The sequence below is a fragment of the Maniola hyperantus genome, chromosome 24 (assembly GCF_902806685.2).
Source record: "Maniola hyperantus chromosome 24, iAphHyp1.2, whole genome shotgun sequence".
In the NCBI taxonomy this organism is placed as follows: Eukaryota; Metazoa; Arthropoda; class Insecta; order Lepidoptera; family Nymphalidae; genus Maniola; species Maniola hyperantus.
The window spans coordinates 964,530-976,636 of NC_048559.1; the positions used below are offsets into that span (position 1 = coordinate 964,530).

The 12,107-nt window shown below is 41.3% G+C and overlaps 1 protein-coding gene across 1 annotated transcript in view; it reads right to left on the reverse strand.

Moving 5' to 3' along the window:
- The window catches only part of LOC117993571 (coiled-coil domain-containing protein 63-like), a 19,934-nt gene extending 8,929 nt beyond the window's left edge, over positions 1-11,005 (reverse strand). The window contains exons 1-7 of the mRNA XM_069506895.1: positions 10,721-11,005; positions 8,436-8,558; positions 7,753-7,852; positions 7,590-7,691; positions 6,387-6,522; positions 5,431-5,605; positions 4,317-4,499 (exon numbers count right to left, since the gene is read on the reverse strand). Coding sequence (XP_069362996.1) covers positions 4,317-4,499; positions 5,431-5,605; positions 6,387-6,522; positions 7,590-7,691; positions 7,753-7,852; positions 8,436-8,558; positions 10,721-10,807 — 906 coding nt within the window. The 5' untranslated portion in view covers positions 10,808-11,005. The remainder of the gene's footprint in view (positions 1-4,316; positions 4,500-5,430; positions 5,606-6,386; positions 6,523-7,589; positions 7,692-7,752; positions 7,853-8,435; positions 8,559-10,720) is intronic.
- Positions 11,006-12,107: the final 1,102 nt, after the last annotated feature.

Below are 12,107 nucleotides of genomic sequence, written 5' to 3' on the forward strand. Positions count from 1 at the left end.
TATACCCACTACGCCAGGCTAGTGGGAAAGCTACATTAACCTGTGTTAAAAAGTTTCATAGGCAGGTCGCGATTAGAACATTATGCTCGGACAGAGGCGCGAACTTTACTTCGAAGGTGTTCGAGTCAGGTATCCGTCAACTAGGTATCGAATTAACACATACATCTGTTAGGAATCCGCGACCAAATTCGACGGAAAGGGTGAATAAAGAGCTAGGGAGGTTATTCAGGACGTATTGCGATAAATCACACCGTTCGTGGGTAGATCTGCTAGTGGATATAGAAGATTGCTACAACCAGGTAGTACATACTACGACTGGATATTCACCAAATGAGTTAGTATGTGGGAAACGGACCCAGTTATCAACTGACTTTAACGTTGAAGTAGCGACAGGGTCGGACTTGCAAGGGGAGACGTTGGATCAGATTCGACAACATGCGCGACAGAACATAGCTAGGGCGGCCGAACGTAGAGAATTTCATTATAACAAGAACCATAAGTTAATACAGTTCGAGGTAGGCGATTTGGTGAAACTTAAGACTTTTGCAAAGTCAGATGCGGATAAAAAGCTGACAAGGAAATTTATGCGGCTCTATGAAGGGCCTTACATAATAGGGGCAGTCCCATGCAATAATGTATATACATTAGTTGACGTTCATTCTGATAAGATCAGAGGTAACTACAATGCCATTCACTTGTTTCGCTATTATGTAAACAACTAGAAGGAAGGTAACTTTAGAGTATAGAAAAGAAGCGAAGAATGTTGGCGCCGCGGTCATAAAACGATTAGTTCGAAGTACTCTAACAAAAGGAAATACCCGAGTTGAATAGGTTATTGTCTTGCCTGGGAATATGATGGCTAAGCGTGGGAAATTTAGGATTAGCGTGTGAATATTGTAAAGGAAATAGATTTTTGAAACAACTAATGTTTGATGCAAGGACATAGAGGTTTATTACGTGTATTAAAAAATCGATTTGGGGGCGTGTGAGATGGTCACTCATAAATCACCAAATTTATTACCGTGTGATACACGATTCTATGGCGTTCTCAAAACTAAGGCAATAAATCTAAAACAAAGAAAGAAAAATAAAAAGGCGACCATAAATTTTAAATACAGAAAAAACAAATTATCGAGAGTAGAGAGTGCGTTTGTTAATAAAGACGTCAAGAAATGCGTGAGTTATTTTAAAATTTCTGGCTAAACACGGCAAAAACTAATACTTAATGGCAATCATATGTCTAGGGACAAATAACAGGCGACAAGTATCTGCGAACAAATGTGGACAGATTTTTGGAGGTGGGGCCTGGAACGCAATTTTGTTTTCGGCCAATAGGGTAATTTTGTGCGCAAGAGGAGACCAATCAGAGAACCGTACTCCCCTGTCTGTTTTTGGTTTTCAGAGAACTGTGGGCGTGACGAAACACGACCACGGGGACCTTTAGGGAGAACTGGAAAAAGAACGGAGGGCAGTCAAGGCAGGATTTCGGCTCGGGTCGGAAGTACAAATCCCAGCGCGAACCTCGCGACCTCGTCCATTCGAGATATTTTGAGCTTCCTTTGCAAAATTGGAGTGTAGATTAAAATTATAGTATAGTGTATTGTTAAAATTTGTCCTGAGAAATAAGATAAGGTTATAGAGACAGTGTGTTCGAGCCAGCGGCGGTTTAATGGTGAAGTACCCAGATTATTGTATTTAGTGTAAATTTTGAAAGTGGTTCCACAACTTTTAAGCTTATAAAATTGATTAGCCGGTATACCTAGAAGAAATAGATCTAGAAAATAATCTAGAAGACCAATATCATGCTAGACGTAGGCAATGGTCTCAACCCTGGGCTTGGATGGAGTGGACCACGGGTTTAGCGTGTGAAAATTTCATATTATACCTAATCACCGCATTGTGTATGCATAGTCGAGAGAAGTGGGGGCGTATTGTGAACCTCGCGAGTAGGTTTAAATTAGAAAGAATATACCGAAGGTGGTTTTAACCGGACAAGTTGTGTAACTAGGTTCAGATGTATTTAGAATAAATACTTGTGCTAGATTATGTATATAACCGTGTGTACAGTGTGTCTTTAACTCTAATTCGTTTTTTAGGAATAAAATTTAAGAAATCTCTCTTAAATTTTATGACATATTATGTGTGTAATTGATTGTGAAATAAACTGCGCGGCCGTAAGGGTTTTTAAAGTTTAAATGTTCGTTTTTCCCTTCTAAATAGATTGGCCTAGGAAGCGAACATTTGGCGGGTTTTAAATGTAACAAACACATTTAAAATTCCGTCTAAATCACAATACCAGTTTCTTTTTTTTCTAAAAATACTCAACTGTGAGAGTAAATAAAACAACTTATTTACCAGAAATAAAAGCATTTGAGTATAAATATCATCTTTTATTTATCACGTCTAGATACCTTCTATAGACATTTAATAATGGAGCTCAAATTCATTTTAGAGGTAAAACGATCGAACTGTGTGTGTTCAAAAATGCCGTAGATACATGGTTCCATGTGTCGGACTCCAATATTAAATCTCTCATATTACCTATATCACGACTCTTACTATTAAGTAAAGTTTAGGCTAGTTCCTTTTTTTTTCAGCAGTACACCGAATTCACAATATTAGCTCTTATCTAATAGTAAATAAGAAATAGAATAAAATTGACAGACTAACGCAGTCAGATGGGACGACCCTTGCCAAAATACACATTGACTGGGTAGGCAAAATTGCACTAATAATTTGGATAATGTGGTGTGTTTTGAACTATCAGCTACCACGATACCATCACCATCATCATGAGCAACCCTCGCCGGCTCACTACTGAGCGCGGGCTCCATAGAGAACTCTCAGGTTGCGGTTTACCTCACGATGCTTTCTTTCTACGACGAACCAAGTGATATTTAATTAATTTGAATATACACAACTACGACTACTAAAGGGTTATCTTTCGGGTTCGAATCCCCGACCCTCGAGTGGAAAGCAGGCGAGTCAAAACTGGGTCAGTGCGACTTACAACCAGCACACAGCGCAAGCAGATTGTATGAACGAGTAACGGGGCCGTTGGTGAACAGTAGAACAGGTACAGACCTTTTTTTTTGTGTGTCATCGTTACGCCGCATTCCGAGAGCTATAGGACGGCGTTACATACCGGCCTAAACCGCGGGACACTGAAAGTATTAATGTGTGAGAACTATTAGTTTGATATCCTTGACCTATAAGGTCGGATTTAATGTAAAAAGGCACACGGTCGATATGACGGCGTCCTGGCGGCAAAGCCTCGGCACACCAAAACACGCCATGTCTTACAGCTTCGACCTCCCGACACCTAAGTTGGCCAACTTAGACATAACTGAACGAATATATATATATATACAAAATTATACCATGGTAAGGGGCGAGCTTTTAGCTCAAGAAAAGAACCTTGTCTTCCACGACAGGCTACCAAACGCTTCGTAGCGAAATAACAGGGAGGTCGGCTGTGCCCCACATAACAATGTTGAAAGGCTGGTGTCCAGCGCAGGGTCCCCCGTGCTAGTAGAGGCTTTGGTCAGTAGAACGATGGCCTTATTGGCAAATACATGTACCAACCGACCCTTCATCCAAGCCAGAACGCATAACCTAGCTGTTTTTTTTTCCCTCCTCAGGATTTTCATCCGAGAGAGTTGAATGAGTCAAAATAGTAGATCTCTGAAATAAAATTCATCATCTAACCGCGAAAATCTGGAAGTTTGATTGGCAAGGTCTACATGTCCGTCCGACGAATTGTGCCTGCCATGTACTTGGCCATACCTAAGATAACATATGACTCCGAATACAAATAGTGTCCCAAAGTTTAGCCGATTTACTTGTTTTTGAATTTCCTCATTATAGCCCATCAATCGAAAGAAGCAGAGACGATCACCGTACCATCACAACAACTTTACAAAATTACTTCATCATCATCATCATGATCAACCCATCGCCGGCTCACTAGAGAGCACTAGTCTCCTCTCAGAGTGAGAAGGGTTTGGCCATAGTCTACCACGCTGGCCATGTGCGGATTGGTAGACTTCACATACCTTTTGAGAACATTGTAGAGAACTCTCAGGCATGCAGGTTTCCTCACGATGTTTTCCTTCACCGTTAAAGCAAGCGATATTTAATTACTTAAAATGCACGTAACTCCGAAAAGTTAGAGGTGCGTGCTCGGGATCGAACCCCGACCTCCGATTAGAAGGCGGACGGACAAAATCACTTATACCTAAAGAACTACTATCAAAGCTGTTTGGCAATTCATTCCCAGGCTTCCTTTCCATAAATCCTTTACATAAATTACTTACATTAATGTCGCTGAATATTTTAGAATGCGCCTCGAAATCCTTCTCGATATCTTCTTCTACTTTCTTCTTCTGTACCTCCTCAGTTTTCTCCACCTTCTTATTGATTCTCATGACACCTTTCTTTGCTAGGAAGTTGTAAAGCTTCATCTCATGGTCAAAAGCTTTTTGTAAGTCCCTCATTTCCTGAAACAAATAATTAAATTTTTGAATTTATTGGACCCAGTAGGTCGACTGCATCAATCGTTATTACAATCGTAATCGTTGTGATTGGCTGAATTTATGGTGTTCGTTTTGTTGCAACAGTGAATTGTAACCAATAGTGAACGAGTGCCAACCAATTTGAGGTGATTGCGATCGTGACATTGAAGCTGTCATTCTACCGCAATCGAGCAGCTGGTTAAAGATTTCATTCCTCAACTTATTTGAAACTTTTCATTGAAAGTGTTCACCCTCCATCTGTTGAACCTGTTGAACGCTTTCTAGTGCGAGGTTGCAATTTTAGCACCTTAGAACCCAACGTCTATTCAGTTCTTCGAACTATGTGCTCTGCCCATAGCCACTTCAGCTTCGCAACCCGTTGAGCTATGTCGGTACTCTAAGTCTCTTATGGATCTCCTCATTTCTGATTTGATCACATAGAGAGACTCCAAGCATAGCTCTCTCCATTGCCTGCCGAGTGACTCTGAGCTTTCTTATAATGCCTATTGTTTGTAACCATGTTCGACTCGCTTAAGGGCTCTTTCTTTCGAGACGCGACGCGTCGCTCAAACATTATGGTCAAGTATGAGAGAGTTTATGCAGAAGCGTTTGCTTGTTATATGGCGTAGTACGACAAGAGACGCAACACACCACGCGATGCGCAACGCGCTGCGTCTCCAGAAAAGCCTTTTAGAGCCTCAATAGCTCAACTGGTAAAGGAGTGGACTGAAAACCGAAAGTTCGACGGTTCAAACCCCGCCTGTTGCACGATTGTCGTACCTACTCTTAGCTCAAGCTTGAAGCTTATTTGGAGAGGAAACAGGAATATTAGCCATTTAACATGGCTAATATTCTTTTTATTTAAAAAAAAATCGCAAAGGGTTTGGATCTGAAGTTAATGGGGAATTTCGCTCACCTGAATTTGTACCATCTGATCAACTTTCCCCTTCTCCTGAACAGACTTGAGTTTGGAGCACCACTCGTCTCTCTGGTCGTACGCCAGGGTGGACGACTCGAATAGATCCGTTAGGAACTTCTTGCCTTTGTCCAGAGCTGACATCATTTTCGTCCATGATTGGTTGAAGAGTGCTCTGTAAAAAAGATTTGGACGAAGTTTTTTTTATTTTTAAGATTCCGTACATCCAAATAAAAAAGGGAATCCTTATAGGATCACTCGTGTGTGTGTTTGTCACAGCTTCATTTCATCATCATCATGATCAAATCATCGCCGGCTCACTACAGAGCACGGGTCTCCTCTCAGAGTGAGAAGGGTTTGGGCCATAGTCTACCCACTGGCCATGTGCGGATTGGCAGACTTCACACACCTTTGAGAACATTATGGAAAACTCTCAGGTATGCAGGTTTCCTCACGATGTTTTCCTTCACCGTTGAAGTAAGTGACATTTAATAACTTAAACCGCACATAGCTCCGAAAAGTTAGAGGTGTGCCCGGGATCGAACTCCCGACTTCCGATTAAGCGGTGGACCTCCTAACCACTATCATAAATAAATAAAAATAAAAATAAATAAAGCCTTTATTTCCAATCGATACTTCAAAAGTTACATTAATTTTATAGTTAATTAGGTACAAGCATTTTTATTTGTTACAATAATTCATGACAAAATATGACTATAGTTAACACAAGAATAGTTAAAGATAAAGCAGGTATTACAATATTAATCAATCTATAATATTATTCTTATTATTTAATATTTTATTTAATGTCAATTCAAGTAGTCAATATTTAGTTTTTATTAGTGTTGATTTATTTATAGTACTTATGTCAAAATTTATTATTAAGTATATTCATAATTTCAATGTCTTAGTAAACCACTCTCATAGCTTATTCATTTAGCTAGCCTTTTTCTTACCTGTCATTGAGCATGTGCTCAATCTCCTGTCGAATCTTCTTATTCTCGCACTGCACCTCGTTGAATCTCCACATTGCCACTTCGAGCTTGTTCTCCGCGGACTGCAGTCTGTTCTCACTGACACCTCTGCGTACTTCTAGCTGTTGATGTATAGACAGTTCTATTTTTGCGCTGTCTTCTATATAATAATACTACTTAATGTTCTCCCAAACGAATTTCGGCCACGGATGGAGGTTTTTTTTTTAAAATAGATATAGCGAGCAAACGAGCAGGCGGGTCACCTGATGTTAAGTGATTACCGCCGCCCATGAACATTTGCAGCACCAGAGGAGCCGCCGATGCGTTGCCGGCCTTTTAGGAATTTGTTGGTCCGCCCCTTGAATAACCCCATGTTATAATCTAGTGGGAACACCGCCGATGGGAGTTGGTTATAGCCAACTGCACGGGAGAGCGCCACTGGCGCCGATTCTGTCGTCTAAATGTATAAAAGGAAAAGGTGACTGACTGACTGCCTGCCAGCATGCCTCGCTGCGGTGGTCTCTATGAGGTTTTATATTTGACTAGATGATGCCCGCGACTTCGTACGCGTGGATTTAGGTTTTTAAAAATCCCGTGGGATCTCTTTGATTTTCCTAGATTAAAAGTAGCCTATGTTCTTCGCGGGATGCAAGCTATCTCTGTACCAAATTTCATCAAAATCGGTTAAACGGTTGAGCCGTGAAAAGCCAGCAGACAGACAGACAGACACACTCGCATTTATTATATTAGTATGGAGTATGGATTTAATTTATTTTAGTTTTAAATTTAATGTTGTTTTTTTAAACTTTTGATTTAGATTTAAGCTTATTTTATAAAGTAAAGTATACTTTCTATAGTCTAAATATATAAAAGGAAAAGGTGACTGACTGACTGACTGACTGACTGACTGACTGACTGACTGACTGATCTATCAACGCACAGCTCAAACTACTGGACGGATCGGGCTGAAATTTGGCATGCAGATAGCTATTATGGCGTAGGCATCCGCTAAGAAAGGATTTTTGAAAATTCAACTCCTAAGGGGGTGAAATAGGGTTTTGAAATTTTGTAGTCCACGCGGACGAAGTCGCGAGCATAAGCTAGTTAAATATAAAAACCATACTATAATTTAAAACAAAAACTAAGTATACTTGAAACAAACTAAGTTACAACAAGTTACTGAACTCGCCTCTCCATTATTCGCTATGACTTTGCTATTTATTTGAAGTAACTCTTTATTCTTTCGCTGCAACAATTCCTCTACTTGCTCCATTAGAGTCAGTCTTTCTGAAAATATGAAGAAAATATGTCAATTTCAGTGCTTTAGTCTCTATTCTAAGTTATTTACCTTCACATTCTTCTTCGTGTTGGGTCCGTGATAGGAGGGCTCGCGTCAGATTGTTTTTCATCTTCTTGTCATTCTTCTTGTGTGCTCCTGATCTTGCTATCTGGAATCGACAAACTGATTTATTGATAACCCATTTATAGAAGACTAGATGATGCCCGCGACTTCGTGTGTGTGGATTTAGGATTATAAAAATCCCGTGGGAACTCTTCAAGTTTCCGGGATAAAAAGTAAGCTGTCCTTCCCCGGGATGCTTACGAATTTACTGTACCAAATTTCATCAAAATCGGGTGAACTGTTGGGCCGTGAAAAGCTAGCAGACAGACAGATAGACAGACTTTCGCATTTTTAATATTAGTGGAAAATCAAAGAGTTCCCACGGGATTTTCAAACATCGAAACTCACGCGGACGAACTCGCGGGCATCACCTAGTATGAAATAAATTAATTTAATTTTTATTTTCAAGTGTTTATTGGTTATTTAGTTTGTTCTTCAATCACGCCGCAATTGAGCAACCAATTGAAGTGATATTTTGGATGAATAGATTAAAGACCCTGGAGAGGACATGGGGGCTACTTTTATCCCGAAAAGTGTTGAAAATGGGGTTGTGGGAAATGAGTTCCCACGGGATTTTAAAACCTAAACCTAGGTGGATGAGGTCGCGGGCATCAGCCAGTGATGTATACCTTAAGGTCCTTATAAAGGTTGAGGTACTCCTTCTTAAGAGTGCGCAACAGGTGATCTTGTCGGCGGAACTGAGGGTGGACTCCCAGCGAGCGGTGCAGCCGGTCGGTCTGTATCATGCGAACCTGGAACAGTTTGTTTGTTTGATTATTTAAAAAAAAACCAGCCAAGTGTGAGTCAGACTCCCGCACTGAGGGTTCCGTACTACAATCATATTTTATCGACATTTTGCACGATAAATCAAAAACTATTATGCCTAAAAATAAATAAAAATCTGTTTTAGAATGAACAGGTAAAGCCCTTTCATATGATACCTCACTTGGTATAGTAATCTTACTTTGAAAGTTGAAAATAGCAATATTTGTTCATGACCACAATTTAATTTTTTTTGTGTGATGTAACCACAAATTCACGGTTTTCAGATTTTTCCCCGAATGTCAGCTATAAGATCTACCTACATGCCAAATTTCATGATTCTAGGTCAACGGGAAGTACCCTGTAGGTTTCTTGACAGACCGACAGACAGACAGACAGACAGACAGACAACAAAGTGATCCTATAAGGGTTCCCTTTTTCTTTTTGAGGTACGGAACCCTAAAAAAAACGAGCGTGCGGGTCACCTGATGTTAAATGATTACCGCCGCCGACGGGACTGCGGTGCTGCTGAGAGATGAAGGTTGAGCTGTGAAGGGCAGTAGCAAACTACCCTCTTTCTTGTTCTTTTCGCTGGAACTTCACGAGCTGTCCGGCAAAATATACTCACAACGTCACTACTAACTTTTGATGTCGTACGATGCTGTCCCGTGGCCCTACCGCGGTTGTTTGACAGCTACAATGTCACGATCGCAATCATCTCTGATTGGTTAATGCTCGCTCACTATTGGCCACAATGCATTGTTGCAACAAGAATCGCACAAATTCAGCCAATCAGAACAATTGAGATTGTAATAATGATTGATGCAGGTTTTAGACAATCGCCCTGCTGGTTTGCATAACTCTACCACTGGATTCCACAAACTTGCTAGTTTAAACCCATCCATCCCTTATACCCTTATTATAAACTAGCTGACCCGGCGAACTTTGTTCCGCCTAACAGTCGATTCAAATTTTTTAATTTTTTTTTTAAATATCAATTCACTATCAGAAATTCTCAAATCCCCACGATTTAGGAGTTCAGTACCTTGCAGCATCAGGATTGAGGAGTTGGAATCCGAAGTTTAATTATGTAGCCTATGCTTGGTACCTAAAATAATTTTGTACCATCCGCAGTTCCTGAATCATTATAGTTTAGGAGTGCTGTACCCTACATCGTCAGGGTTGAGGAGCTGGGACTTGAAGTCTGAGAATAAAGTCGTTGCTTGGTACCTACAATGTGAATTCCCTATGAACACTTCCTGAATCTTGATAACTTAGGTGGGCAGTAACCCTGCAGCATCAAGATTAAGGAGTTGGATCCAGAATTTTTTATGGAACCACCACGAAAACTTCTTCTGCTAATAAAAAAAAAAAATGCAAATCGGTCCAGAAACCTCAAAAAAATCGATGTAGAAAAAAGAACCACCTCCTTTTTGACAGTCGGTTAAAAACCGATGACCTTGAACTATTTACGGAACAATCTTTAAAATATCCCCTTTCTAACAAAAAAGAATTAATGAAATCGGACTACGCGTTAATGAATTACAACTCAGTATACATTTTAACTTTCATCCCCTCTCCTAAGGGAACTATGTTGAATTTCGGGATAAAAAGTATCCTATGTTCTTCCTCATAGTATGACCTCAAATCGTACCAAGTTTCATTGGAATCCATTCAGTAGTTTCAGCGTGATGCGCGGCCGTAATACAGACAGACAGACAGACAGACAGACAGACAGACAGACAGACAGACCGACAGACAGACAGACAAAAATGAAAAAAATTACAGTTTTGGGTTCAGTATCGATTATAGAGTGCCCTCACAAAAAAAGTTTCAAAATATCTTCAATGTACAGAATTGGACCGGTTACAGTTTTATTATAAGTATTGATTGATTGATTGATGATGCGAAAGTGTGTTTGTTTGCCGGTTTATTGGTTTGTCCTTCAATCACGTCGCAACGGTGCAACGGATTGACGTGATTTTTTGCATGGGTATAGATAAAGATCTGGAGAGTGACATAGGCTACTTTTTAACCCGAAAAATCAATGAGTTCCCACGCGATTTTTAAAAACCAAATTCCACGCGGACGAAGTCGCGGGCATCAGCTAGTTATAATAAAACCACGAAATAAGCTTAAAATATATAGTTACTTGTCTCTGTAATCGTAAATGTTCGTCCTCCATTTTCTTCTGGACTTCTATATCACTAGCTTGACGTTCTGGACTCGGAGGATCCATGGTTTTGATAATTAATTAGTAAATACGTGTAAATGTTCAAATCATTGTCTTATGCCTAGACGAGGCCCGAGGCCTACTTGAATTTGTAGAGGCATGCGAGCTCTTCTAAGGCTGGTAGCTGTCAAAAACATTGCAGTGTTTTTACTGCTACAAAATATATGTGTAATTTTTGAAAGCAACATTTTTTAAACATACAACTGTACAGTACATTATTGACTGAGCGAAGCGAGCTCTTAATTATTGCACTTGTCCGTCAGACTGTCTGTCGCAACGCACCGCCCCTCCCCGCCTCGCCTCGGTCCCAAGTCCGTTGCGCGTGCGGTGCTGCGCCGCACGACGTAAGAGCGCGGGCACACGTTGCGGCGGCGTGCGGCTCCGGCCCCCGATTGTAAAAGAATAACCATTTCATCGCTATCACAATCGTCAAGAAATTCTACCCTTTGATTGGTTGATTCGCTGATTACATTTTTTCACAGCCAATCCATCAATACATCGATGAGCCAATCAACGGGCAGATTTTCTTGACGATTGCGATAGCCATGAAATGATTATTCTTACACAATTGGGGGGCTGAGCGGTTTCGCTGCGTTCGGCTTACGTAGAAATATCTGTGGCATGTCACACGATGCGCTCCGGCGCCGCACCGCCGCCGCAACCACCGAGACGAGGCGGCGATCGGAGCGGCATCGCTCAGTTGTTGATGCGTCACAAGGAAGGACACTGTCCAACGCTGCTACGGCGCCGCTGCGACATAACAACGTTGCGGCGCCGCACCACAGAGGCCGCACCACTCGTGTGCCCGCTGATGCGGTGAAATATATGCGGTGCGGCGCCGCAACGCATCGTGTGCCCCCAGCCTAACGCATCGCGTGGCATGGTACAGCGATTTCTATGTAGGATGACGCAGCGGCGCCGCACCGCCAACGCAACTGATTTCTGATGACATTTCACCCGCGGCATCTCATAATGTCTTTACCATTCCCACGTACCCACTACAGAGTGAACTAGAGTGAGGAAACTCTCGGTTTGATCCTGATGGACAACTTTTTTTTTTAATTTAGAGACTAGCGCTTGGCTGCAATCAGACCTGGTGGCAAGTGATGATGCAGCTTCAGATGGAGCGCGTTTGCCTAGAAGATGCCTATTCACTCTTGACTTGAAGGAAAACAACTGTCAAATAACGGCGCCGCAACGCATCGTGTGCCCCCAGCCTAACGCATCGCGTGGCATGGTACAGATCGTGTAACTTCACCCTAACGTCGTTGGATGAACGTTACGGTTTTCCATACAAAAGGAAAAT